This window comes from Macaca mulatta, chromosome 9 (genome assembly GCF_049350105.2).
Source record: "Macaca mulatta isolate MMU2019108-1 chromosome 9, T2T-MMU8v2.0, whole genome shotgun sequence".
Lineage (NCBI taxonomy): Eukaryota > Metazoa > Chordata > Mammalia > Primates > Cercopithecidae > Macaca > Macaca mulatta.
The window spans coordinates 126,322,484-126,348,345 of NC_133414.1; the positions used below are offsets into that span (position 1 = coordinate 126,322,484).

At 39.6% G+C, this 25,862-nt stretch overlaps 1 protein-coding gene across 2 annotated transcripts in view; it reads left to right on the forward strand.

Annotated features, from left to right (window-relative positions):
• The window catches only part of TDRD1 (tudor domain containing 1), a 50,309-nt gene that overhangs the window by 1,843 nt on the left and 22,604 nt on the right, over window positions 1-25,862 (forward strand). For both annotated transcript variants that reach the window (XM_077947556.1, XM_015148227.3), the window contains exons 2-11: window positions 6,849-7,179; window positions 9,961-10,019; window positions 18,118-18,262; window positions 20,365-20,470; window positions 21,508-21,571; window positions 22,344-22,448; window positions 22,676-22,855; window positions 23,322-23,465; window positions 23,953-24,124; window positions 25,470-25,556. In XM_077947556.1, coding sequence (XP_077803682.1) covers window positions 6,855-7,179; window positions 9,961-10,019; window positions 18,118-18,262; window positions 20,365-20,470; window positions 21,508-21,571; window positions 22,344-22,448; window positions 22,676-22,855; window positions 23,322-23,465; window positions 23,953-24,124; window positions 25,470-25,556 — 1,387 coding nt within the window. In that variant the 5' untranslated portion in view covers window positions 6,849-6,854. The remainder of the gene's footprint in view (window positions 1-6,848; window positions 7,180-9,960; window positions 10,020-18,117; window positions 18,263-20,364; window positions 20,471-21,507; window positions 21,572-22,343; window positions 22,449-22,675; window positions 22,856-23,321; window positions 23,466-23,952; window positions 24,125-25,469; window positions 25,557-25,862) is intronic.

The following is a 25,862-nucleotide window of genomic DNA, read 5'->3' on the forward strand; positions in this document are numbered from 1 at the left end:
TTCTTTGACTGGAATGGTTCTTGCAGAATACATAGGATTGCCAGGAAAATGAAAGCAAACATTAGAGAAGGAAAAAAATGACAGCTGAGTATCTCTGCGTGCACTTTTAATGTTAAAAGAACTCTAGCCTGTGGTGTCCTAGAGGGAAAAGAAATGACTTACCCCCACTGTATCTTAGGAAGCTCCCAGCAACATCAGGGAGGACCGGTAGGATTCCAAAGAAAAGAGAGGGTCTACCCTTAGGGAGCTTCAGGTCTTAGTGGGTTCAAAGCGTGAAGTACAGAACAAAGAGATCTAGAAATATGAGCCCTCATTTTTGCCTGTAGCACTATAGAAATGAGTCACTTTCAGTTCACTACTTTTTTAGTACATCAGTGATTCCCAATTCTAAGAAAGTCAGGTACTCTCTAACGTAAAGAAATGTTGAGACCCTTCTAGTTAACCTTTTGTGTTAGCTGAATCAACATTTAAATACTGTGGATTCCAGAATGATTAAATACTGTTTTTATCACTAGTAGCATGTAAAAGTAGTAGATTGTATATAGGGGAAATTACTTATTTTAAAACTGGGTGAGGTTAACCCATGTGGTTTCAGGGCCTTTGCAGCAATAATCTGTCACATTTGTTTACCTGGGTATCAAATCTAAAGCGTGAGGTTGGGAATCAGAGTATTATGCCATAGGGCCTGCCTACTTGTGATTCAAATATTCCCAGTGGTTGACACAGGATGAAACCAAGTAGGAATAGATGCTCAGTCTTACTGGTGTTTTGTAATGTTAAAAATTTATGGCTGGGTGCAGTGGCTCACACCTGTAATTCCAGCACTTTGGGAGGCAGAGGCGGCAGATCACAAGGTCAGGAGTTTGAGACCAGTCTCGTGAAACCCCATCTCTACTAAAAATACAAAAATTAGCCAGGCGTGGTGGGGCATGCCTGTCGTCCCAGCTAATTGGGAGGGCTGGGGCAGGAGAATTGCTTGAACCCGGGACGCGGAGGTTGCAGTGAGCCCGAGATCGTGCCACTGCACTCCAGCTTGGACAACAGAGCGAGACAACGCCTCAAAAAAAAAAAAATAAATATTTCACCCTTAAGAGCCTGTTCTGTATCCCAGTTGTGGTGGCTGCCTAAGTCTATGCCTGCCTTACATTCATAAAACTGTAAATCAGTGTACGTGTAATGGTATGATAATTGCATATTTAAAAATAAATTCCAAAAGGTTTTAGGTGACTGAATGTTTTATCTGGATTCACGGTAGTACTGGCCACCTGCTCCAAAAGCTAATGCATAAGTGGTAATAGTGTTCAAAGTCAGGGACATTCTGACTTTCCTGTTGACGGGCTGCCAACCTGTGTCTGGGATCCTGTGTTCCATTATGAGAGTCATGTCAGTATAAGAGTCTCATGTTTTTGAAAGGTTGTGGTTACAGGGCAGCAACAGTTGGGAAGGGAACCATTTTAGAAAATGGTTCCAATGCAGCACGATTGGCTGTCCCAAATGAAAGGAAACAAGAAGTTTGTGGTCCCAGAACAGGTGTAGATGTCTGTTTGCCCTGGGTGTTATAACGAAAATTCCTGAACAGGGTAAGTCCTTAAGACTTAAGCACATCACTTAAGACTGCCAGATGTCATTTCAGACAGCAAGTGTCATTTTCAGTGAACAGGTTGGCATGAAAACAGTGCAATAGTGCATTTAAAATAGTTTTTATCATATGAATATCTTTTGAATGCCTAGTTCTATAAAGCACCATGGTGGATACTGCAGGAAATCAGAGGTATTTTTGTTTGGATTTTTAAAAATAAGAGTTCCTGCACTCAAGCAACTTAAAATAAATGATAGATATAACTGTCTATAGGTAACTAATACAGGGTAGTGAGGCGCTGACTGTAGATTGATTGGCAGCCTGAGTTACTAAATAAAGATAGTGTTATGAAAGACTATCTCAGGTGTAACACAGCAGCCTACTGAGGATCCAACTCAGTGTCTTAAGAAGATAACTGTACGCTAGTTTTATGGTTAAAATATTGCTGTGATCCTTTACTTGATTTAGAATTAAGTTACCACATTTTTGGAAAAATGGTTTACTGTTAGATACTTCAGTCTTAAAAATATTTTCATCTATAAAAACGATTCATTCAATATAATTTGGAAAATGTAGTGAGAAAGATATCCTCATCAACCCACCTACTCTGGAATACTCATTGTTATTTATAATGTAATATGTTTCATTCATCTTTTTTTAACCTGCAGTTCTGATTTTCTTTTGCAGTTATAATTGTATTGAATATACAGGTTTTTTCTGCTTTTTCATTTGCCATTCTTTTTTTTTTTTTTTTTTTTTTGAGATGGGGTCTCCCTCTGTCCTCCAGGCTGGAGTGCTGCAGTGGCGCTGTCTGGGCTCACTGCAAGCTCCGCCTCCTGGGTTCACACCATTCTCCTGCCTCAGCCTCCCGAGTAGCTGGGACTACAAGTGCCCGCTACCACGCCCAGCTAATATTTTGTATTTTTTAGTAGAGATGGAGTTTCACCGTGTTAGCCGGGATGGTCTTAATCTCCTGACCTCGTGATACGCCCACCTCAGCCTCCCAAAGTGCTGGGATTACAGGCGTGAGCCACCACGCCCAGCCTCATTTGCCATTCTAATAGACATTATAACAGTGTTTCTGGAAACTAAGATTCTGAATGGTAGTGTAATAGTCTGTCTATTAAAGGCATCACAGTTAACTTTTTTTTTTTTTTTTTTTTTTTTGGAGACAGTCTCGCTTTGTTGCCCAAGCTAGAGTGCAGTGGCACAATTTCGGCTCACTACAACCTCTGCCTCCCAGGTTCAGGCGATTCTCCCACCTCAGCCTCCTGAGTAGCTGGGATTACAGGAACCCACCACTCCTCAGCCTCCTAAAGTGCTGAGATTACAGGTGTGAGCAACTGCGTCTGGGCCTTTTTTGCTATTTTAGGTGGACATTTTTATATATAGGATTTTTTGGTATTTAGGATTATTTCAATGGCATGAGTTCTAGATGTAGAGGTACCAAGTCAGTGGCTAGGAATGCTTTTTAAAAACCCATAGGTATATACGTATATATTTCTAAATTGCTTCCCAGAAAGAGCATATTAATTGATACTCCCTTCAGTAATGAGTGGCTTAATGTTTTAATTGCACTCACTAGGTGGAAAATGTATACTTGCTTCAATTTGAATTTTTTTTAACTATAGGGTTGAATGTTTTTCCCCTTATGTTTACGAGCTGATCTGCCTCTCCATTCTGTTCATGCCTTTTTGTCATTCATTTTACTGTACTGGCCTGCAAATAACAGCTTATTTGATGCCTCAGCGTGTCTCTGCATAGGCAAACCAGAGCTGGAGTGGCGACGTGAAGGAACCGCCAGACACACCTGGCTCTGCATCTTCTCCTTCACCATCCTCAGGCTGTGCTTATTACTTACTCCCTGATTACAAAACGTGTGATAAGTCACCAGGCCTCAGGACCGTGTTGCAGGAAGAAAGGGGTGAAGGACTGTGCTAGCCATGTCTGTCCCTCTTCTGCAGGGTAGGGAAGAGCTTTCTCAGAAGCCACCTCAGGAGAACTCTGTGGCCAGTATCGTCGCTAACTCTAGCTGGCAAATCAGAGGTTGAATGGTGTTTGAGTCTGCTACAGTATCTGGAGGTTCTTAATATTTATCTCACTTTTGAAAAGGTATCAAATTTGTCATCTTTGTGATAGTATTTCCTGGACTGCGTACTATTTTGGTAAGTTTTCGTTGTCACATGGTTATGTTTGCTATCATTTCCTTTGTGATTGTTTTAACCACTTTTAAACTAAACAAAAGAAACCCTTCACCCATGGCTATTGCAGGCTGATTCTCTGTGAAGCATAATCTGAGATGGAGATTTGTGTGTATTGTGATGAGTGAATGTGGCCTGTATGATACTAGTTTTTTTGTATTCGAGATGGATTTTGCAGTCCAGTGTACACTCAGTGTTGAAAAAAAGGAATGTTATTGGTTATATTAGTCCAGATTAGGTCAAGTTTGTTAACTCATACAGTCTTTACTATTGCCTGTTTTCTGTCTGAGTAGTAGTTGTCTAAGATAGATGCGCCCTAATCATAGTGGACTGAATTTCTTCTCCTTCAGTCAAATTTTGTTTTATACACCTCAAAACAACATTAAATGATTCAAAGATTCCTGGCTGCTCTATCTCCTTGGAGTGTTTGTTTTTTGTTTTTGAGACAGAGTCTCATTCTGTCGCCCAGGCTGGAGTGCAGTGGCGCTGTCTCAGCTCACTGCAACCTCTGGCTCCCAAGTTCAAGCTCTTCTCCTGCCTCAGCCTCCCGAGTAGTTGGGACTACAGATGCGCACCACCATGCCCAGCTAATTTTTGTATTTTTAGTAGCAATACGGTTTCACCATGTTGGTCAGGCTGGTCTCGAACTCCTGACCTCAAGTAATCCACCCTCCTTGGCCTCCCAAAATGCTGCGGTTACAGGCATGAGCCACTGTGCCCAGCCTGTGTTTTCTTAAGCAATGTAAAGTATCTTCATGTATCTTAATAGTTTCTACCTTGAGTTTGATTTTATGTGCTACTGATACTAACATTACATCTTTTTTTTTATTTCGAGACACAGTTTTGCTCTTGTTGCCCAGGCCGGAGTGCGATGGTGTGATCTTGGCTCACTACAACCTCCACCTCCCAGGATCAAGCCGTTCTCCTGCCTCAGCCTCCCGAGTAGCTGGGATTACCGGGGTGTGCCACCACACCCAGTTAATTTCTGTATTTTTAGTAAAGATGGGGTTTCACCATGTTGTCCAGGCTGGTCTTGAACTCCTGATCTCAGGTGATCCACCTGCCTTGGCCTCCCAAAGTGCTTGGATTACAGGCATGAGCAACCGTGCCCGGCCTAACATTACATCTTTTAGCTGTTTGCATAGAGCATATTTTAGTCCTTTTATTTGGAACCTTACCATATGACTTGGTTATATGTGTGCCTTTTGTGCCTAACATTTTACTGAATAATTTTCTTCCTGAGTTTATCTCTTTTTTCTTTTTTAACTAAGACTAACTCATTGATACTTGGATTACTTGGGCTTGATTCTGTCATCTTATTTGATGTTTTCTGTACCTGAATTTTTTTTTCTATTGGATTAAGATTTTCTTCTGTGATTTTAAAGTTATATATTCTGTTTGGCAGTTACTCTAATATTTTAATGCACATTCTTTGTCTTTCTTGTACAGAGTATACACTTTATTCCTCCCCGCCCGCCCCACCACCACCTGATTCCTCTGGAGTTTCTTTCTTTTTTTTTTTTTTCTTTTTTTGAGATGGAGTCTCACTCTCTCACCCAGGTTGGAGTGCAGTGGCACAATCTTGGCTCACTGCAAGCTCTGCCTCCTGGGTTTACGCCATTCTCCTGCCTCAGCCTCCTGAGTAGCTGGGAGTACAGGCACCTGCCACCACACCCGGCTAATATTTTGTAGTTTTTAGTAGAGACGGGGTTTCACTCTGTTAGCCAGGATGATCTCGATCTCTTGACCTGGTGATCCGCCCGCCTCAGCCTCCCAAAGTGCTGAGATTACAGGTGTGAGCCACCGCGCACGGCCTTTATTTTTCTTTTGTAATTGAACAACATTGCTCTTATTACACAAAACATTGCAGTTCTCAGCCTGTCCCTTCAATTTAGGCGTGCTTATCCATACAGTTTTACTTCCCCTGGCAGCTGCAGTATCTCCCCCATCGCTGCCCACCTGCAGTCGTTCTGTTAGGGATCTTCTCAGGGTCGGTCCAATAAGAGTTCCCTACCTTTGAGTGTGCCTGTATATTTTTGTTTTTCATTATCTTGTCTGTATTCTCATTAGATTAGGTTAGGCCTAATTTAAAGTAAGAAATGAGATAAGTCGTAGGACACCAACTGCTATTTATTTTTTTCTATTCAAGACCATGTTAAACAACATTTAGATATTACTCATGCTAGTTTCAGCTGTGACATTTTTCCTCCTGCTCAGCTGTTTGGGGAGCAGACAAAGCTATCAGTCACTACTTGAGAAAGGAGAGGTGTTTGTCCCTTTTAATTCTCCTGGGCAGGGCACTTAGCATTCTTTAAGAGTAATAGAAAAACAAGCCAGCATCCTTTCTGGACAGAGGTTTCTCAGAGACACTTTGTGACAAATTAAACTTGGAAAGCTTGCAACATTTCCAATTTACTTTCAGAGAAAGATGCATAGATAGGACCTTAAAAGCAGTAGGTATAAATTACAATTTGTGGAAGTTCAGCTGGAGATGATAAAAGCAGAGACCTTGGCAAAATGGGAGGAAGGAGGGGTCAGCTGAGATGGATTGTGAAGCCTGCGCAGGATGGTCAGGCAGTGAGCACGAGGGCATTCTGGGTAGAGCGTTCAGCATATTCAAGGACTGGATATAGGAGAGGGTAGAGGGATTCTGAGAAGGTAGAAAGGTAGGTGACAACCTGATTTAAACACACCTCTTCTGTTGCATTTTGCCATTAAGGTGTAAGCTTTAGCTTGGGAATATTTCTTTTAAAACATGAAAGACCTTTTCAATTAGTGTTGTCTCAAAAGCTTTTACAAGTAAGGAATGGTGTTGAATGCTGAGATTTACTTTTTTGGTTTTTCATGAGTTGGTCTGTTGTTGATTTCTGTTAGAGTTCATACTTAGAGAGAATCGATGTTTTTCTTGTGCCTTGTCGGCCAAGTTTTGATGTCATGGTTATACCTGCTTTGGAATCATTTTATAGGAATTATCTGTTACGTAAATATATTTGGGAGAATTTCTCTGAGCCTGCAGTTCTGAAATTTTGAAATTAAAAGATGTCTTTTCAATACATTTCTCTCCTTAGGCCTCTATGAGTGTTAAATCGCCATTTAGTATGATGTCAAGAAATAATTTGGAAGTACCTCCTTCTAAGATGACAGAGCCATTTAATTTTGAGAAAAATGAAAACAAGCTTCCACCACATGAGTCTTTAAGAAGTCCTGGAACACTTCCTAACCATCCTAATTTCAGGCTGAAAAGCTCAGAGAATGGAAATAAAAAGAACAATTTTTTGCTTTGTGAGCAAACCAAACAATATTTGGCTAGTCAGGAAGACAGTTCAGTTTCTTCAAAGCCTAATGGCATCAATGGAGAAGTGGCTGGCTCCAAAGGAGACAGGAAAAAATTGCCAGCAGGTGAGTGAAAACCACAGGCTTCCTACTTCTTGATTCTCGTGGTTTCTGTGACTTACCAGAAGTATATATAACCACACACCAGTGGGCTATTAACAGAACAGGCACATGACTACCTTACCGTATTTGCATTTAATTATTATTGTAGAAGGAAAAACCAGATACCAAGTGGCTGCCTTCGGCTTCATTAATCTCAGAAAAAAATTCCTGGGGAGAGAATGAGCTTTTTTCCCCACAGAGGACTATACTAGGAATGCAGAAAGGAAACACTCTAGCTTTTTTATGGGTGTTCTAAAGATTGACCGTATCTTAAAAATACTGTGCAAACTTTATGCATATATCACAAAGATACAGCTAAGATTTTAATTGGTTTCATGTGACTTATCATTCCTTTAGTTCCAATTCTAAAAACGTTTTTCGGCTGGGTGTGGTGGCTCATGCCTGTAATCCTAGCACTTTGGGAGGCTGAGGTGGGCAGATCACGAGGTCAGGAGTTAGAGACCAGCTTGGCCAACATGGTGAAACCCCATGTCTACTAAAAATACAAAAATTAGCTGGGTATGGGGGCGCAAACCTGTAGTCCCAGCTACTTGAGAGGCTGAGGCAGGAGAATCGCCTGAGCTTGGGAGGCAGAGGTTGCAGAGTTGACATCATGCCACTGCACTCCAGCCTGGTGACAGAGCGATACTGTCTCAAAAAAGAAAAAAAAAAAAAAACACACCTTTCTAAGGCGGTTAGGACCTGGTAGAATTTAGTTTCTTTGTGAAGGTATATGAGATGTGATCTTTTAACATGGTGATATAATTCTCAGAATGTGCCCTTGGGCTTCTGGGCTTCTGCAAGATGTCAAAACTGTTTTCCTCACATTCTTGCCTTTTCTGCTATGCCAGCTTTATACTGATAGTGCAAAAGCAAATTATTAGCTCAGCTTAAGGCAGGAGCGCCAACCTGGGTGAGGGTTCATTGAGTTTTTCATTGTCATGCACTTCCAGTTAAAAGGAAAACCAGAAATGGCAATTTCAGTTAAAAATGCCCTTGATTGAGCAGTAAAAAGTATTCAAGTATTCTGTTAAATCTTGGCCATTGTGTGCAGTATTTTTAGTATTTGTGTGATGAAATGGGAATGACTCCTTTTATCCTCTGAAGTAGGAAAAGCATGTGTGCAATTGAGTTGTGAGCTGAAGAGAAACTCTTTTCTTGGAATATACTTTTTACTTGAAAAGATGACACACTGGTTATTCAGATTTACCTGGCAAGCATTTTCTCAAAAATTAAAGTGAGCCCTTTACTTCAAGGAAAATAGCTGACAGTATTTTGTCAATGACAAAGTTTAAGCTTTCAAGCAATTTCGGATTTTAGGAAACTTGTGTCTGCCACTTTGAGCTTAAGAACTTCCCAAGACAGACTTTTCTGGTAAGATGCATGATGATATTAACACATGAATATTAATATTTTTATTTTTTTTGGAGACGGTCTCTGTCACCCAAGCTGAAGTGCAGTGGCACAATCATGGCTCACTGAGGCCTTAAACCCCTGGGCACAAGCGATCCTCCTGCCTCAGCCTCCCAAAACCCTGGGATTACGGGCATGAACCACCACAACACGCCCTAACTCATGATTTTTTGCTATTGCATAATGAAATATGTCAACATTTGGTAATGCCACATAACTCAGTGAACCTGTCTTTTCCAAATGGCCAGTGCATGATATTGCTGTCATGCATGGGCAGAAATCCAAAGTGTGGGATAAATCAGTGAATTCTAGTGTAACAATATGAAAAGTTCCTTAATGTGGTTTTAGAGTTCACATTGCTTCTAACTCTATACCACTTTGTTTTGGTGTATTAATAAAGGCAAATATCCACAGTTAATAGAGGAGGACATTAAGTATTCCTCCTTGCAAATACCTGTCTCTGGGAGGCCAGACTTTTTTTTTTTTTTTTTTTTTCCCCAAATACCAGAAGCAACTTTTCACTGAGTGAAGGCAAAAACTATATATGAATCCAGCCGTCTTCTGTTAAGCCAATCATTAATGATATGCAAAAATGTGTGATCCTTCTATATTTTGTTTTGAAAAATACAGTTTTTAAAAATTGTCAGCATGTAATGCATTTATTTTTAAATGGATGCTTTAGTTTTAATTTCTAATACAGTAAATATTGATTGAAATAAACTGTATAAACAAAAGCTCTGCAGGGTCCTCAGTTTTTAAGAGTGCAGAGGGTTTCTGAATCCAGAAAATTTGAGAACTGCTGCCTTAGTGAATGGAGAAAAGTTCACAATGAGAGGAGTACTAGTCAAGAAAATTTTGGACAAGTTCTTTTATTTATATTTTTATTTTTTTTGAGACAGAGTCTCTCAGTCACCCAAGCTGGAGTGCAGTGGCACTGTCTCAGCTCACTGAAACCTTCACCTTCCAGGTACAAGTAGTTCTCCTACCTCAGCCTCCTGAGTAGTTGGAATTACAAGTGTGCACCACCATGCCCAGCTAATTTTTGTATTGCCCATGTTCATGTTGGCCAGGCTGGTCTTGAACTCCTGACCTCAAGTGATCCACTTGCCTCAGCCTCCCAAAGTGCTGGGATTATAGGGGTGAGCCACCATGCCTGGCTAAGTCCTTATTTTCTGTTGGGCAAAGTAGGATGTTGCTTAGGTTCTGGTGTAGCTATAAGGTCATTGTGGTATAGCCCTGTTACTTGAATATCACTTAATTATACTATTTTTCATTATTAGCAATAAAAAGTAATATTTGGCTTTTATTCAAAATTGTGTTTTTCCTCCCCAGGAAACTCAGTGTCATCACCAAGTGTAGAAAGTAATTCACCACCCAAAGAAGTGAATACTGTAAGTTACTTTATTGTGTGTTTGCTTGCTGGGGTAAAAGATTCTAAACATGTTTTGGTATTTAATAAAGAAGTATTCAATTTGTAGGTATCATTCAAGATCAGACATTTTTTATTTAATGTACATTTTTAAAAAAGAAAACTTCCTTAGGTCATTGTAGATTCACATGCAGTTGTAAGAAATAATGGGGATCCTGTGTAGTCTTTCGCCTGTTTCCCCCATGGTAACATGCTGCAGAACTATAGAATAGCATCACAGCCGGGTTATTGATACACCATCAAGATACGGAGCATTTCCATCACCACAAGGGTCTCTTACATACCTTGTTGCTTATGTTCTGGTGTAGCCAATCCACTTTTCCTTCTGCGCCTGCCCTCTTAATCCATAGCAGCCACTGATATGCATATTTCCACAATTTTGTCATTTTTGAGAATATTGTCTAAAAGGCTACGTACAGACAGTATGTAACCTTTTGGGATTGGCTTTCGTCATTTCACATAATTATCTAGAAATTGATCTAGGTTGTATGCATCAATCATTTGATCCTTGTTATTGCTGAGTAGTAGTCCATGGTATGGACAACTTGTTTAACCATTTACTTATTGAAGGACATCTGGGTTGTTTCCACTTTTTGGCTCTTAAAACTAAAACTCTGTATCCATTGATGTACAGAATTTTATGTGAACATGTTTTTAATGCTCCAGGATAAATGTCCAGGGTTCAATTTCTGGGTTGAAGAGTAGTCCCAACTTTGTTTTATTAAAAACTGCCAAATATTTTCCAGAGTGACGGTATCATTTTACATTCATTCTTACCAAGGGTGTATGAGAGCTTGTTTCTCTGCATCCTCTTCGGCATTTGGTGATATCGTCAGTATTTTTATTCTACCCGTTTTCATCACAGATGTGTAGTACTATCTAATTGTGGTTTAACTTGCATTTCCCTCTTGATTGATGATAAACATCTTTTCATGTGCTTATTTGCCATCTGTACATCTTTGGTGAAATGTTTTCATGTCTTTTGTCTATTTTCTGAGTTTTTTTACTGTTTTGAAAGTTCTTTGTAATTTTCAGATATTAGTCATTTGTCAAGTATGTGATTTGCAAATATTTTCTCCTAATCTGTAGCTTGTCTTCATCTTAATAAAGTCAGTTTTTCCTTAATGGATTGTTTTTGGTGCTTTTGATACTCTGGATCCTGAAAATGTTCATTTTTTCCCCAAACAATTTGATAGTTTTACTTTTTTTTTTTTTTTAGATGGAGTCTTGCACTGTCACCCAGGCTGGAGTGCAGTGGCCTGATCTCGGCTTACTGCAACCTTCACCTCCGGGGTTCACGCCATTCTCCTGCCTCAGCCTCCCAAGTAGCTGGGACTACAGGCGCCCGCCACCGTGCCTGGCTAATTTTTTTTTTGTATTTTTAGTAGAGACAGGGTTTCACTGTGTTAGCCAGGATGGTGTCGATCTCCTGACCTCATGATCCGCGTGCCTCGGCCTCCCAAAGTGCTGGGATTACAGGCGTGAGCCACTGAATAGTTTCACTTCTTACATTAAGTTTTGATCCATTTTCAGTTAATTTTAAGATTTTAAGTTAAGAAACTTGAGAGATTTATTTTTGCCTGTGGATGTTCAATTGCTCCAGTGCCATCTGTTGAAAATTTTCTTCACTGAATTGCTTTCACGCATTTGCCAAAATTCAGTTGGACATATTTGTGTTGGTCTAGTTGAAGTTATTTATTTTCTGTATACTATGTGTCTGTCTTTCCAGTACCACACAGTCTTGATTCCTGGAGCTGTGTAGTAAATTTTGAAATTGGGAAAAGTGGTTCCTTTCACTTGATTTATCTTCTTAAAAATTTTTTTAACTATTCTAATTCCTTTGCCTTCCAACATGCAGTTTAGAATAATCTCATCTCTACAAAAAATATTGCTGGGATTGTCATGTGAATTGCATTAAACCTATATATCAGTTGGGGAATTATTGACATTTTTGCTGTGTTGAATCTTCCAATCCATGAACATAGTGTTTCTCCTTTTATGTAGATCTCTGATTTCTTTTCGTTTTGTAGTCTTTAGCTTACAGGTCCTGTGCATGTTTTGCTAGATTTACACTTCAGTATTTGATTTTTTTTGAGTAACTGTAAATACTATTGTATTTCTGTCCCCATGTTCATTATTTGAAAATATGATTGGTTTTGTATGTTTATCTTCTGTGATCTTGCTGAAGTCTTTTTTTTCTTTTTTTTTTTTTTTTTTGAGACGGAGTTTTGCTCTCGTTGCCCAGGCTGGACTGCTGGGCTGCTATCTTGGCTCACTGCAACCTCTGCCTCCCTGGTTCAAGCGATTCTCCTGCTTCAGCCTCCCAAGTAGCTGCGACTATAAGCATGCGTCCCCACACTTGGCTAATTTTTGTATTTTTTAGTAGAGACGGGATTTCACCATGTTGGTCAGGCTGGTCCCAAACTCCTGACCTCAGGTGATCCACCCGCCTTGGCCTCCCAAAGTGCTTGGGATTACAGGCGTGAGCCACTGGGCCCAGCCATTGAAGTCCTTTTAAGATCCCTTGCAGTTTTCTACATAGCCAATCATATCATCTGCAAATAGGGACAGTTTTATGTTTTCTTTTTCAGTGTATATGCCTTTGATTTCCTTTCTTGCTTTATTGCATTTACTGTAGGAACTTTCTACACTAGGTTTGAATCACAGTGACAGTGGACACCTTGCCTTGTTTCTAATCTTAGGGAAAAAGCATTCAGTCTTTTACGATTAAGTTTAGATGTAGGTTTTTGTAGATATTCTTTATCAAGCTGATGAAGTTTTCTCTAGTCCTGCTTTTCTGATCCTTTTTATCATGAATAGGTGTTGAATTTTGTCAAATGCTTTTTCTGTATTGATTGATATGGTAGTGACTTATTTTCCTTTAGTATATTAATTTGGTAGATTACATTGTTATTTTGAGTGGTTAACCAGCCTTGCATTCCTGAAGTGAACTACGCTTGGTCATGGTGTATAATTATTTTTATGTATTGCTGAGTTCTATCTGGTAATATTTTAATAAGGATTTTTACATAAGTTTTCATGAGAGATTTTGGTCTGTAATTTTCTTTTATACTGTCTGTGTGTGGTTTGAGTATCAAGGTAATATTAGTTTCATGAAATGAATTGGGAAGTGTCCCCTCTTCTGTTTGCTGGAAGAGAAATTGTATAGAACTGGTGTTAATTCTTTAAACATTTGGTAGAATTCTCCAATGAAAACCATCTGGACCTGGAGATTTCTTTTGGGGGAGTTTTAAAGGTATGGTTCAGTTTCCTTAATATTTATAATTGAAGTCTATTCAAATTGTTTCATATTGTGTTTGCATTTTTTAAGGAATTTGTTCATTTTGTCTACACTGTCAAATTTATATGTGGAAGTGTTCCCAGTATTTTCGTGTTAGTGTTGTCTGTAGTAATGTTCCCTATTTTATTCCTGATATTGGTAATTTCTGTCTGTCTTTATTGTCTGTCTCGCTACAGGTTTGTGTTTTATTGATCTTTCCAAAGAAATAGGTTTTTGTTTCATTTTTTTCCTGTTTTTAAAATTTCTTCTTTATGTTTACTGTCTCTACTGCTTTTGGGCATTTTTTTGGTCATTGATTGGGGGTTTTTTTGGTTTGTCTTTTTGGTGGTTGGTTGGTTGGTTTTTTAAGACAAGGTCTCCCTCTGTCATCCAGGCTGGAGTGTAGTGGCACAATCATAGCTCACTACAGCCTTGTACTCCTGGACTCAAGCAGTCCCACCTGCTGAGCCTCCTGGAGTAATTGGGACTACAGGTGTATGCCACCACACCTGGCTATTTTTTTTTTTTTTTTTTTTTTCCTGTAGAGATGGGGGTCTTGCTATGTTGCTAGGCTGATCTTAAACTCCTGGCTTCAAGTGATCCTCCCACCTTGGCTTCCCAAAGCACTGGGATTACAGGCTTGAGTTGCCCTGCCCAGCCCCAGTGTATCTTTTATTTATCTCGAAACTTCATCTTTAACTCATATTATTTAGAAGTGTGCTTTAGTTTCTGGGTGTTTGAAGATTGTTAGTATTTTTTCTGCTGCTGATTACTGGTTTGAGTCTATTGTGGTCAGAGAACAGCTTCTGAATCACATCAGTTCTTTTAAGTTTGTTGAGGTTTGTTTTATGGCTCAGGATGTGGTCTTGGTATACATTATCTTGGCACTTGAAAAGAATGTGCCTTGTCTGTTGGGTCAGACGATCTATAAATATCTAATAGCTCCTGTTGGTTGGTGATGTTGTGTTCCATCCTCTTGCTGATTTTATATCTCATTATGTCAATTGCTGAGAAGGTATTAAAGCCTCTATAATCCTGGGTTGTTTATTTTCAATTCAGTTAGGCTTTATATTTTGCAGCTGTGGTTCATGCATATTTAGGATTGCCGTGTCTTGTTGGGTTGACTCGTTGTCATTATAATGTCCCTCTCTTTGGTACTTTTCTTTCCCTGTAATCTGTTTTATCTGATATTAATACAGTCACTCATTGTTCTTAACATTTACATATTTTTCCATCTTTTTACTTTTGGTCTATATTGTTATACATAAAATGAGTTTCTTATAGACACCATATATTTGGGTAAGGTTTTTTAATTCACTAGGACAGTCTGTCTTTCAGTTGGTATACTTAGATAATTTACATTTGATGTAATTGGTACTTGAGAGTTTATGCCATTTGTTTTGTTTTCTGTTCTGTTTATTTTTCCTGCCGCCTTGTGGGTTACTTGAATACTTTCTGTAATTTTGATTTTTATCTGGTGTTTTCAAGTGTGTCTCTGTATACCTTTTCCAGTGGTTGCTCTGCATACTACATCATGTATACGCAACTTATGACAGTTACCATTTTACCAATCTGAGTATAGTGCAGACACCTTAACCTCCCTGTGCATTTCTTTATCTTCACCCGTTTATGTCTTACATATTCTATCTCATAGATTTACAACTCCTTCAGACGGTTTATCATTTTTGCTCAAACTCTCAAACATAATTTAGAACACACAACAGGAGAAAGTCTATTGTACTTATTAATATGTTTCGTTTATCGGGTCTCGAACTCCTGAGCTCAGTCCTCCCACCCCGGACTCACAAAGTGCTGGGATTACAGGCATGAGCCACTGAGCCTGGCCTGTTGTGTTTTTCTTCTCTATTTCAGTGTTCCTGCCTTTATCATTTCTTTTCTCTTTAGAGAACTTCCTTAGGCCATTCTTTTAGGATAAAGCTGCTGGTAACAAATTCTCTTAATTTTCTTTCATCTGAAAAGTCTTGATTTCCCATTCATTCCTAAAGGATATTTTCCTTGGATAAGTTTCTCAGATAAGTTTTCTTTTAGAACTTGAAAAATGTTTTGTCACTTTCTTCTGGCCTCCACGGTCTCTAATGGGAAATCTGTCTTTTTAAAGACGCCTTACTGCCATGTTGCTCTTTGGGTCTCCAGGTTCCTAGCCAGCCCACCTCCTCCTTTCCTACTTTCAGCGTCACCTTATGTTTGTTTTATATAGAAGTTCAGGGTTTTAGTTTACCTTAATAGAATGAATTTTAAAAATCCTCCCTCCCCCATACAGGTAAGGGATTCTTTTCCTCTTTCTGCTTTCAAGCTTTTAATTTTCAGAATTTTAAGATGTGTCTTGGTGTTTAGTCTCAGTTTACTCTGGGGCTCACTCAGCCTCTTAAATTAGTAAATTTATATCTTCTGCCAAATTTGGAAGTTTCTGGCAGTCTTTTTTTTTTTTTTTTTGGAAACAGAGTTTGACTCTTGTCGCCCAGGCTGGAGTGCAGTGGCGTGATCTCAGCTCACTGCAACCTCCACTTCCTGGGTTCAAACGATTCTCCTGTCTCAGCCTCCCAAGTAGCTGGGATTACAGATGCCCTCCACCACACCCAGCTAATTTTTGTATTTTTAGAAGAGATTGGGTTTCTCCTTGTTGGCCAGGCTGGTCTTGAACTCCTGACCTCAGGTGATCCCACCAGCCTCAACCTCCCAAAGTGCTGGGATTACAGGCGTGCGCCACCGTGCCCGGCCTCAGCAGTCATTTTTTGAGTACTTCTCAACCCTACCTTCTCTCTCCTTTCTGAAGACACAAATGCTAGATCTTTTGTTATAGTCCCACAGGTCCCCGAGACTATTCATTTATTAATTCATTTTCATTCTGTTGTTCAGATCAGGAGTTTCTGTGGTTCTGTCTTCAAGTTCACTGATTGTTACCTCTTTTCCCTCCATTATGCTATTGAGCCTGCTATTGTGTTTTTTATTTTGGTTATACTTTTCAGTTTTAAAATACCCATTTGGTTCTTTGTATCTTTTATTTATTTAGGGGGACTCCGTATTCATTTGTTTCAAGCCTATTCGTAATTGCTTGTTAACGTATTGATGACTGCTTTAAAATCTTTATAGATAAATGAATGTTTTTGTCATGTTGATGTTGGGTGCTTGATTTTTTTTTTTTTCCGGCATTCATTTGTGATCTTCCTGATTCTTGGTGCAGTGAGTTATTGTCTATTGAATTCTATTGAAACTGGGATATCTTGGGTATTATGAGACTTTTTTTTTTTTTTTTTTTTTGATTCAGAATCTTGCTCTGTTGCCCAGGCTGGAGTACAGTGGCGTGATCTCAGCTCACTGCAACCTCCACCTTCTGGGTTCAAGCGATCATCGTGCCTCAGCTTCCTGAGTAGCTGGGATTATGGGCATGTGCCACCATGCCTGTCTGATTTTTGTATTTTTAGTAGCAATGGGGTTTCACCATATTGGCCAGGCTGATCTCGAACTCATGGCCTGATCTGAAATCATCTGCACACCTCATCCTCCCAAAGTGCTGGGATTACAGGCGTGACCTACCACACCCAGCCTCTATCTTATTTAAACTTCCTGTCTTAGCTGGCTTCCTCCGACACTGCTCTGGCTGCTGGTTTGTTACTGCCAGGTTGGGGGTATATGTCCAGGTTCCCTACTCAGCCTCTGATATTCAACTGGGGAGCTCTTTCTTTTGGGTGAGGATGGGAGTTCCAGCTTCACAGGAGGCCTCAACTGATTGCTTTCTGGCTGACAGTGGTGAGTACCTCATTACAGCTCCCCATTTGGTCTCTAGTGACACGCATGGAGAGAGGGCCGACTGATAGAGAGGGTGTTAGGAGGGATTCGTTTGTATTGAATTGTGGTGGAAAGTCCGGACTCTCCACTAGACCTTTTCTGACACCACGTTGATGGGGATGGGGGCACCTCATTGCTGCCAGGTGGAAATCCAGGTTTGCCATGTGGTCTCCATAGGCAGGGATGTCATCCTTCCACTTCAGGGATGAAGTGCTGGCACCCTATTCTGTTGGCCTTCTCTGATACCATACTTGTGAGCAGGTTGGGGCACCTCACTGTAGCCTTGTGAGGGTGGAAATCTTGGCCCCACACTCTCCCTCTGTGGGTGGGAGTGGGGCCACAGTTTTGTCTGTGGTGTTTGGAGTAGAGCAGTTAACGTTAAGTTTTCTGTCTTTCTGGTCTGCCTTTTTTTCTAGTCCTTTGGCTAGACAGAGCAGGTTTCTAAATTTTTTTTTTTTTTTTAATGATGAGGGTCTCACTATGTTGGCCAGGCTGGAGTGCAGTGGCCATTCACAGGCACTATCGTAGCTTGCTACAGCCTTGAGCTCCTGGGCTCCAGTGTTCCTCCCGCCTCAGCCTCGGAAGTAGCCGGGACTGCAGGTGCCCGCCACCACACCCAGCTCGAGAGTACAGCTTTTCTTGTTGGAGTTTTTATCATCTCTGCCTTCCGGTGTTTCTGGGTTGCTGGCTTCTCCAGCACTCAGTCTGGTATATATGAGGCAAAAAGAAAACCCAGACACCTTACTGCCATGTCGCTCTTTGGGTCTCCAGGTTGCCAGTCAGCCCACCTCCTCCTCTCCCACTTTCAGAGTCACCTTATGTTTGTTTTATATATAAGTTCAGGGTTTTAGTTTACCTTAATAGAAGGAATAAGGAAAAGTACATCTACTTGATCTTATCTAGTCCCAAATCTAGTATTTAAATGGAAAAGTTATTGCCAAATTCTAACATTGCTCTTCTCTATTCTTAATAGAAGCCCGGAAATAATGTACGTCCTGCAAAATCGAAAAAACTAAACAAGTTGGTCGAGAATTCCTTGTCCATAAATAATCCAGGGCTCTTCACCTCCTTAGGACCTCCTCTTCGGTCCACAACTTGTCATCGATGTGGCCTGTTTGGTAAGCATATTGTTCTTAGGTGTCTGAATTCTTCTACATATTTGAAAATCATTTTTATTGTGGCAGATGATAAACATTAAGTGTAGTTAGAGCAGTGTCCCCATGCCACACACACATCTCAGCCTCAGCCACCGTCAGCATCCTGCCGTTCCTCTTCATCCATCCCTTCCCATTTTTCCTGCTTCCTCAGTGTACGTTTTCCTCAGTTTTTTTAGGGGAAGCTCACATGCATTGAAATGTACAGACTTAAATCCTTGTCATAATATAGGATGTTTCTGTCTCCTCAGGAAGTTTTCTCATGTCCCATCCCGGTCCCTACTTCTGAGAAGCAACCATTGGTTTTCTAATCATGAATTAATTTTGCCTGTCATAGAATTTCACATAAGTGGAATCACACAGCATGGACTCTTTAGTATCAAGGTTGTTTCATATACAATAATACTTTTGAGGTTAATCCATGCTGTTCCACGCACCATTATTTTTTGTTTATTGCTGAATAGTGTCATTGTATGGTTATACCATGGTTGAACTGTTCTCCTATTGATGAACGTTTTGGCTGGGTCCAGCTTTTGCCTGTTAGGAATAGAGCTCTCTAAACATTTTTGTACAAGTGTTTGTGTGGACATAACGTTTTCATTTATTGTGGGTGCACAGGTAGACACAGAATGGCTGAGTCAAAGGGTGGGTGTATGTTTAACTGTATAAGAAGCTACCAAACCATTTCCAAGGTATAGTCCCATTTTCTCTTCCCCCGGGAGGGAGTTCTGGTTGTTCCACATCCTCGTCCATGTTTGGTGTTTGTGTTTTTATAGCCCTTTTTGTGGATAAGTTGGAATTGTCATATGCCTCTTGAGTTCTAATTTTTCAATATATAAGTCTTACTTGCATGGCATTTACCAGTTTAGAGTTAAATTTGCAGTGCTCTCGTGATCAGTGATCTTGAGCAGTTTTTTCTGTTTATTACTGGCTATTCGGATATGTAACTTTTTTTTTTTTTAAGTTTCTTTCAGGGTGGAAGCATTTGAGGCCAGACTGGGTTGGTGGTTACTTCTTTGTTGTGGGGTGTTTTGTTGTTGTTTTTGTTTTTTAGATAACCTGTTTCTTTAGCATGAACACTGATAGAATTTTTTTAAAAATCCTTTATTTCAGAATCTCCCTGGGTTTTTCTAGATACGATTCTCGTTGTTTTTTGTTGGTTTTTTCATGATACGCAGCCATTTCAGTCACTGGTACAAGTCTGTTTTCACTACAGGAAAGTTTTGTTTACTTTGCTTGATCTTGCCTCACTGTAACCTCTGCCTCCTGAGTTCAAGTGATTCTCCTGCCTCAGCCTCCCAAGTACAGATGTGCACCACCACACCCGGCTTATTTTTTTTATTTTTGTAGAGACGGTATTTCACCATTGTTGGCCAGGCTGGTCTCAAACTCCTGACTTCAAGTGATCCCCCCCACCTTGGTCTCCCAAAGTGCTGGGATTACAGGCATATGAGCCATGGCACATTTTGCACCATTGCTTACTGCTTTTTTTTTTTTTTTTTTTTTTTTTAAAAGACTAGAGTCTCGCTCTGTCACCACCCAGGCTGGAGTACAGTGGTATAATCTCAGCTCACTGCAACCTCTGCCTCCTGGGTTCAAGAGGTTCTCCTGCCTCAGCCTCCCGAATAGCTGGGATTACAGGTGCCTGCCACCGTGCCCGGCTAATTTTTGTATTTTCAGTAGAGACGGGGTTTCACCATGTTGGTCATTCTGGTCTCGAACTCCTGACCTCAAGTGATCTGCCTGCCTCGGCCTCCCAAAGTGCTGGGATTACAGGCGTGAGCCACTGCACCTGGCCGCTTGCTGCTTTTATAACATGTATTCGGAGGTCTATTTTTAGGAAACTCAGTTATGTGTCCCAGTCTGATCTCCCTTTTTTAAATCTTTGTAGGTCTTTTTTCTCTGTATTCTGAGAGTTTAAAAGTATAATCTGAATACCTAATCCTAAATAGCACAATTCTCTTCAGATAGTCTTCTTGCCATGGTTAATAGAATATTTGATCAAGTGTGGACCTTGAGAATGTCTTGATCTTCATCTGAACTATTTTGTGGGTGGTGTTCTCTAGGATCGCTGAGGTGCTCTCAGTGCAAGCAGACCTACTATTGCTCCACAGCATGTCAGAGAAGAGACTGGTCTGCACACAGCATCGTGTGCAAGCCTGTTCAGCCAAAGTAAGGATTTATGGTCTTTTTATTCATTATGGATTGTGCATAAGGTCTTTTTCTGATACAATAAGCATCCAATAGTTCAGCAGACCACAACCAAGTAGAAGTTACTTTTTATTAAGCTCTATAACAAAAGTGTACAAATCTGAAGTGAAAAGCTCTATGAACTTAATTTTCATGTGTATTATTTTACTGGGTAGTACATGTGAAGATTTGTAACCTTCAAAGAGTTTTTCTTTAATGTTTAGAGCTTTAGAATGCCTTACTTTAATCATGTACTTTCCTGGATCTTAGTAAGTTTGGAACTCTTACATGCCTCTTGAGTTGTGTTTTTATTTGTAAATATATAAATTGTACTTACATGGCATTTACCAGTTTACAAAACAGTTTCACATATGACCTCAAAATTCTGTGTAAGTAATGTAGGGAATTATCTCTGGTTTTTGGGTTTTTTTTTTTTTTTTGAGACAGAGTCTTGCTCTCTCGCCCAGGCTGTAGTGCAATGTTATGATGTGGGCTCACTGCAAGCTCAGCCTCCTGGGTTCACGCCATTCTCCTGCCTCAGCCTCCCGAGTAGCTGGGACTTACAGGCACCCGCCACCACGTCTGGCTAATTTTTTGTATTTTTAGTAGAGAAGGGGTTTCGCCATGTTAGCCAGGATGGTCTCGATCTCCTGACCTGGTGATCCACCCACCTCAGCCTCCCAGAGTGCTGGGATTACAGGCATGAGCCGCCACACCCAGCCGGGAATTATCCCCATTTTACAGATAAGAAAACTGAGGCTTGAAGATATTCTCTCACTCTCACTCTCAGTCTCAGTCTCATTAGGTGGCTTTTGGAAGAAGCACACCTATGCACACACAGGGTGTGGACCACTGTGTAGCCAGCAGTGGGGAGTTTGACTTTACCACTGTGATTCTGGAAGAAGCTGTTTTGCTCTTTCAGGATTTTGTTCGTTGAGAATTTACCATAATTGTGATTGATAGCACCTATGTTAATTGCCTCTACACTATAAATATTGTAATCTGTTGCTTTATTGCAGTTTCCACAAACTTGAAGATAATAAATCATCTATTGAAACAAAGGATGTGGAGGTAAATAATAAGGTATGGTATACTTTGTCTTTAAATTTTGAATGACACCTCTTTATTGAATTAAGAGGATGTGAGATAAATAGTTTGGGCTTATTTCTGCATTTTATCAATATTTAAAAGTAAGTTTCCTATTTAAATATGTACACCATAGTGATACGATCAGGGGTTTTTGAAAATTACTTCATCTTTTTTTCTAAAAGGATGTGGTAGTATCTCAGCGTAAAATCATGTGGATTAAAGAGTCCCTTTAGCCTCTGCGGGCACAGGTTTTAGCTTTATGTGCTGTACTCTAATAGGGCCTAGTTATCTAAGGAGGCTTTCTGATAGCAGTTCCTCATTTAGACAACAACATGGGCTGAATTATTTGTAATCTGAAAAACATCCGTCACGTCCAACTCATATTTATGAATAATTTTTAGCTTTCTTTAGCTGCTTCTAGCATCTACTTTAAAAAAGGTGACTTCAAGTATTCATTCTTACAGAAAGCATTAACAAGTGCAGATTTAAAATAGTAACCTCCACCACCACCACTTTCATTTTTTAAAAATAAAGTCAACCTTCTCTTCACCCGCATGGCCTTATTCTTGGGTTATCCCCAGTGCTGTGCACACTGCCTGTGGACAGTGGGTTTTAGTGACTCTTGGAGGCCTTCCCTATTTCTGTATTCTTTTATTCAAGCTGAAGAGTCAGGATATTGTGGTTGCGGTTCCGGCGTGTAGTGGCCATAGAATCATTGAAACATGTGCTTTTAAGTAACTCCCTTCTGTGGTATTTTTCAAACCAGAGTGACTGTCCACTTGGAGTTACTAAGGAAATAGCCATTTGGGCTGAGAGAATAATGTTTTCTGATTTGAGAAGTCTACAACTCAAGAAAACCATGGAAATAAAGGTATTTGTTGTTGTTCAATCTCCACAGACAGATCCAGAGAACTGTATTTATTCTCTTGTTTCCTACTTGAGTTCATGCGGTAGCTGCAAAACATATCTGATTAAACTAATAAACATTGCAAAAACTGTCTGTGATCCTGTTTGTATTTTAGTTACAAAGCTTTAAGAAATTGATGTTTCCTTTTGTGCCTTAGGAATTATTCCTCTTTTTTTTTTTTTCTTTGAAAGGGTACAGTTACCGAATTCAAACACCCAGGGGACTTCTATGTGCAGTTATATTCTTCAGAAGTTTTAGAATACATGAACCAACTCTCTGCCAGCTTAAAAGAAACATATGCAAATATGCATGAAAAAGACTATATTCCTGTTAAGGGGGAAGTTTGTATTGCCAAGTACACTGTTGATCAGGTAACCCGTAATGAAATGAATTATTGAAAACGTTTGAGCTAACTTTGGTAGTATGAACTGAACACCAGAGCTTTTAATGATGCATGGCAAGGCTTAAAACCAGCCTCTGATCACTCTGATCCTCTTCAGTATCCCATGCCCTGTTCAGCTTGCTTCTTCCCTGTCTTACCCCTCTCCAACTCTGTTTACGGGTTCCTGAATTGCTGCTTGTAGCCGAATGGCTGGCTAGTCTTAGAGCTTGTGTTTTATTTGAGTAGCTGAGGCATTAGTGTGTGATAGTCTCATGGGATAGAAATAGCTTTGGAATAGTTGTGTATATTATTAATAACATGTCCTAAGTAGACAATTTTAGGGATTTCTTTGCAAGATTCTTAGAAAATTAAGTTGGCTTTTTGCATGTTCTATAGATCGATTGAGGGTTTTTAAAATCTAAGATTGTGAAATGCTGTTTATATTTCACTTTCAGACCTGGAACAGAGTGATCATACAAAACGTTGATGTGCAGCAAAAGAAGGCACATGTCTTATATATCGATTATGGAAACGAAGAAATAATTCCATTAAACAGAATTTACCACCTCAACAGGAACATTGACTTGTTTCCTCCTTGTGTGAGTCTCTTTTCCTTTCTAGATATTTAATAGTGTCCCAAAGGAGCTGTTTTCAACGTTTTGATGGGCACAGTGTTAGTTCTGTGTTATTGTACCTGTACTATGTAAATGAACACTCATTGGCTATCTTGACCTTATTTAAGTACTGCCCAAGGTGAGAAACTAACATTTTTAGGCACATCTTTTCAATTTGCTCTTCAAAATAATCATTTCTGTATTTATTATAGTATCTGAAAGTGGTCTTAATTTACTTGAAGGATAATTATTCTTTCACGAAGTTCTTAAGTTTCAAGTACCAAAAGTAAGCATTATGAATACAGTACTAGCAGAGGCTAATAATAATTATACATAAAATTGTCTGTCTGATTAGTACTTGAAGATTTGTGATAAGTTTTCAGCATGAGATACATTCTTTTATATACAAATAATTAGAAAAAATCATTTTTAAATGGCAATTTTTGTAAGTAACCTGCATAAAAATTTTCAGGCCATAAAGTGCTTTGTAGCCAATGTTATCCCAGCAGAAGGGAATTGGAGCAATGATTGTATCAAAGCTACTAAACCACTGTTAATGGAGCAGTACTGCTCCATAAAGATTGTCGACATCTTGGAAGAGGAAGTGGTTACCTTTGCTGTAGAAGTTGAGCTGCCACATTCAGGTACGATCTTTTTAAATTGAGTACTTAATAGGAAAAGTAGTTTCCACCTGTTACTCAGAAGAAACAGAAACATCAAGTGAGGCCAGGTAAACTGCCGTCTGGCGTCATTCAGATTGTGACTGAACCCATTCTTGAAATTGGCAGTTTGTCAAAGACGTGGCACAAATTCATAGAATTAGGTGGCTGGCTAGATTTAGACTTCATGTGAGCATAACTATTATCCCATTAATAGAGCCATTATAATATCACTCCTGAATGTTGGCCCCTTTGTTGAGAAAATTCCTGAAGTTCTCCGAATTCATTCGTCCTTATCAGTGCTTTTTCTTGGAGTAACCTTCACAGAACTGCCTTTGGCTAGTACACAGTAGCTAAGCTGTGGAAATGGAAATGCTTTAGAATTCTCTTCTTCCCTTCTGGCCTTTCACCTGTTTGATAAATGACTTCTCGCCGTGTGATGGGTGCCTCCCAGTTTCCAGGGTATCACCCCTCTGCTTTCAGAGATCTGGCATCATGGCTGAATTGGTAGAAAATCAACTAATCTCTTGTGAAATTAAGTAAAAAACCTGTTGTTTGCTGTGTTTCATGTTATGATCTCAGCTTTTGGATATTATTTCAGGGAACTTGAAGTTTGGGTCCATGCTGACCCTTGTTTCAACCATACTTATGTCTTAAATTTATTTCCCATGAACAGTGGTCATTCTAAGCATGTTCGTGAGATGGGAAAAGAATCTTTCGTGTTCTTCAGGATTTCAAAGTGAAACCTTTTCGTTAAAATTTCTGTCAAATAGAGGGTAGAAGACTGGTTACCAGAGGCCAGGAACGGTAGTCGAGGGCTGGGAGTAGGTGGGGATGGTTAATGGGTACAAAAAAAAAAAAAAGTTAAAAAGACTGTATAAGACCTACTATTCAGTAGCACAATAGCGTGACTGTAGTCAATAATAATTGTACATTTTAAAGTAACAGACTGTAATTGGATGGTTTGTAACTCAAAGGATGCTTGAGAGGATGGTCACCTCCTCCTCTGGTGTGTTTACTTCACATGGCATGCCTGTGCCAGAACATCTCATGTAACCTATAAATATGTACACCTACTGTGTACCCACAAAAATTTAAAAAATTACATTTTAGAGAAAAAATTCTGTCAGGTGACTATGGTAATTTTGCCTCAGTTTTTCAGGCTGGGTATTACCATAGCTTGCCCATAGGAATTGAACTGGCAAAACAAGTCAGCCTATTAATAGCTATGAACGTGGGTCGTATGATTGACTTGTTTCTTCTTTATGCTTTTCCCATAATTCTTTGTATAGTTTCTCAATGGAGGCATATTTTCTTACTCACTTTTTAGGAAAACTTTTAGACCATGTGCTTATAGAAATGGGATATGGCTTGAAACCCAATGGACAAGATTCTAAGAAGGAAAATGCAGATCAAAGTGAGTATAGATTGATATTGAGCAGTATGGAAGCTTCAGTTATTGAAACCGTCTACCTATTAAACAAAGGCACAACTTTATCACTGTTAAGACTTGTTAACGATAAACATTCTATGAAAGATTTAAATATGCTGTTTTATATTTAGCATATCATTTCTAATCTCAATCTTTCCTGCCTTTTCTCCTCCTCTATTTTGCACACGAATCCGTAACATGGTAATATCAGAGATTATGACGTATTAAATATTATAACACTTTAGAGTAAGGGCTTTTTTTTTTTTTTTTTTTTTTTTGAGATGGAGTTTC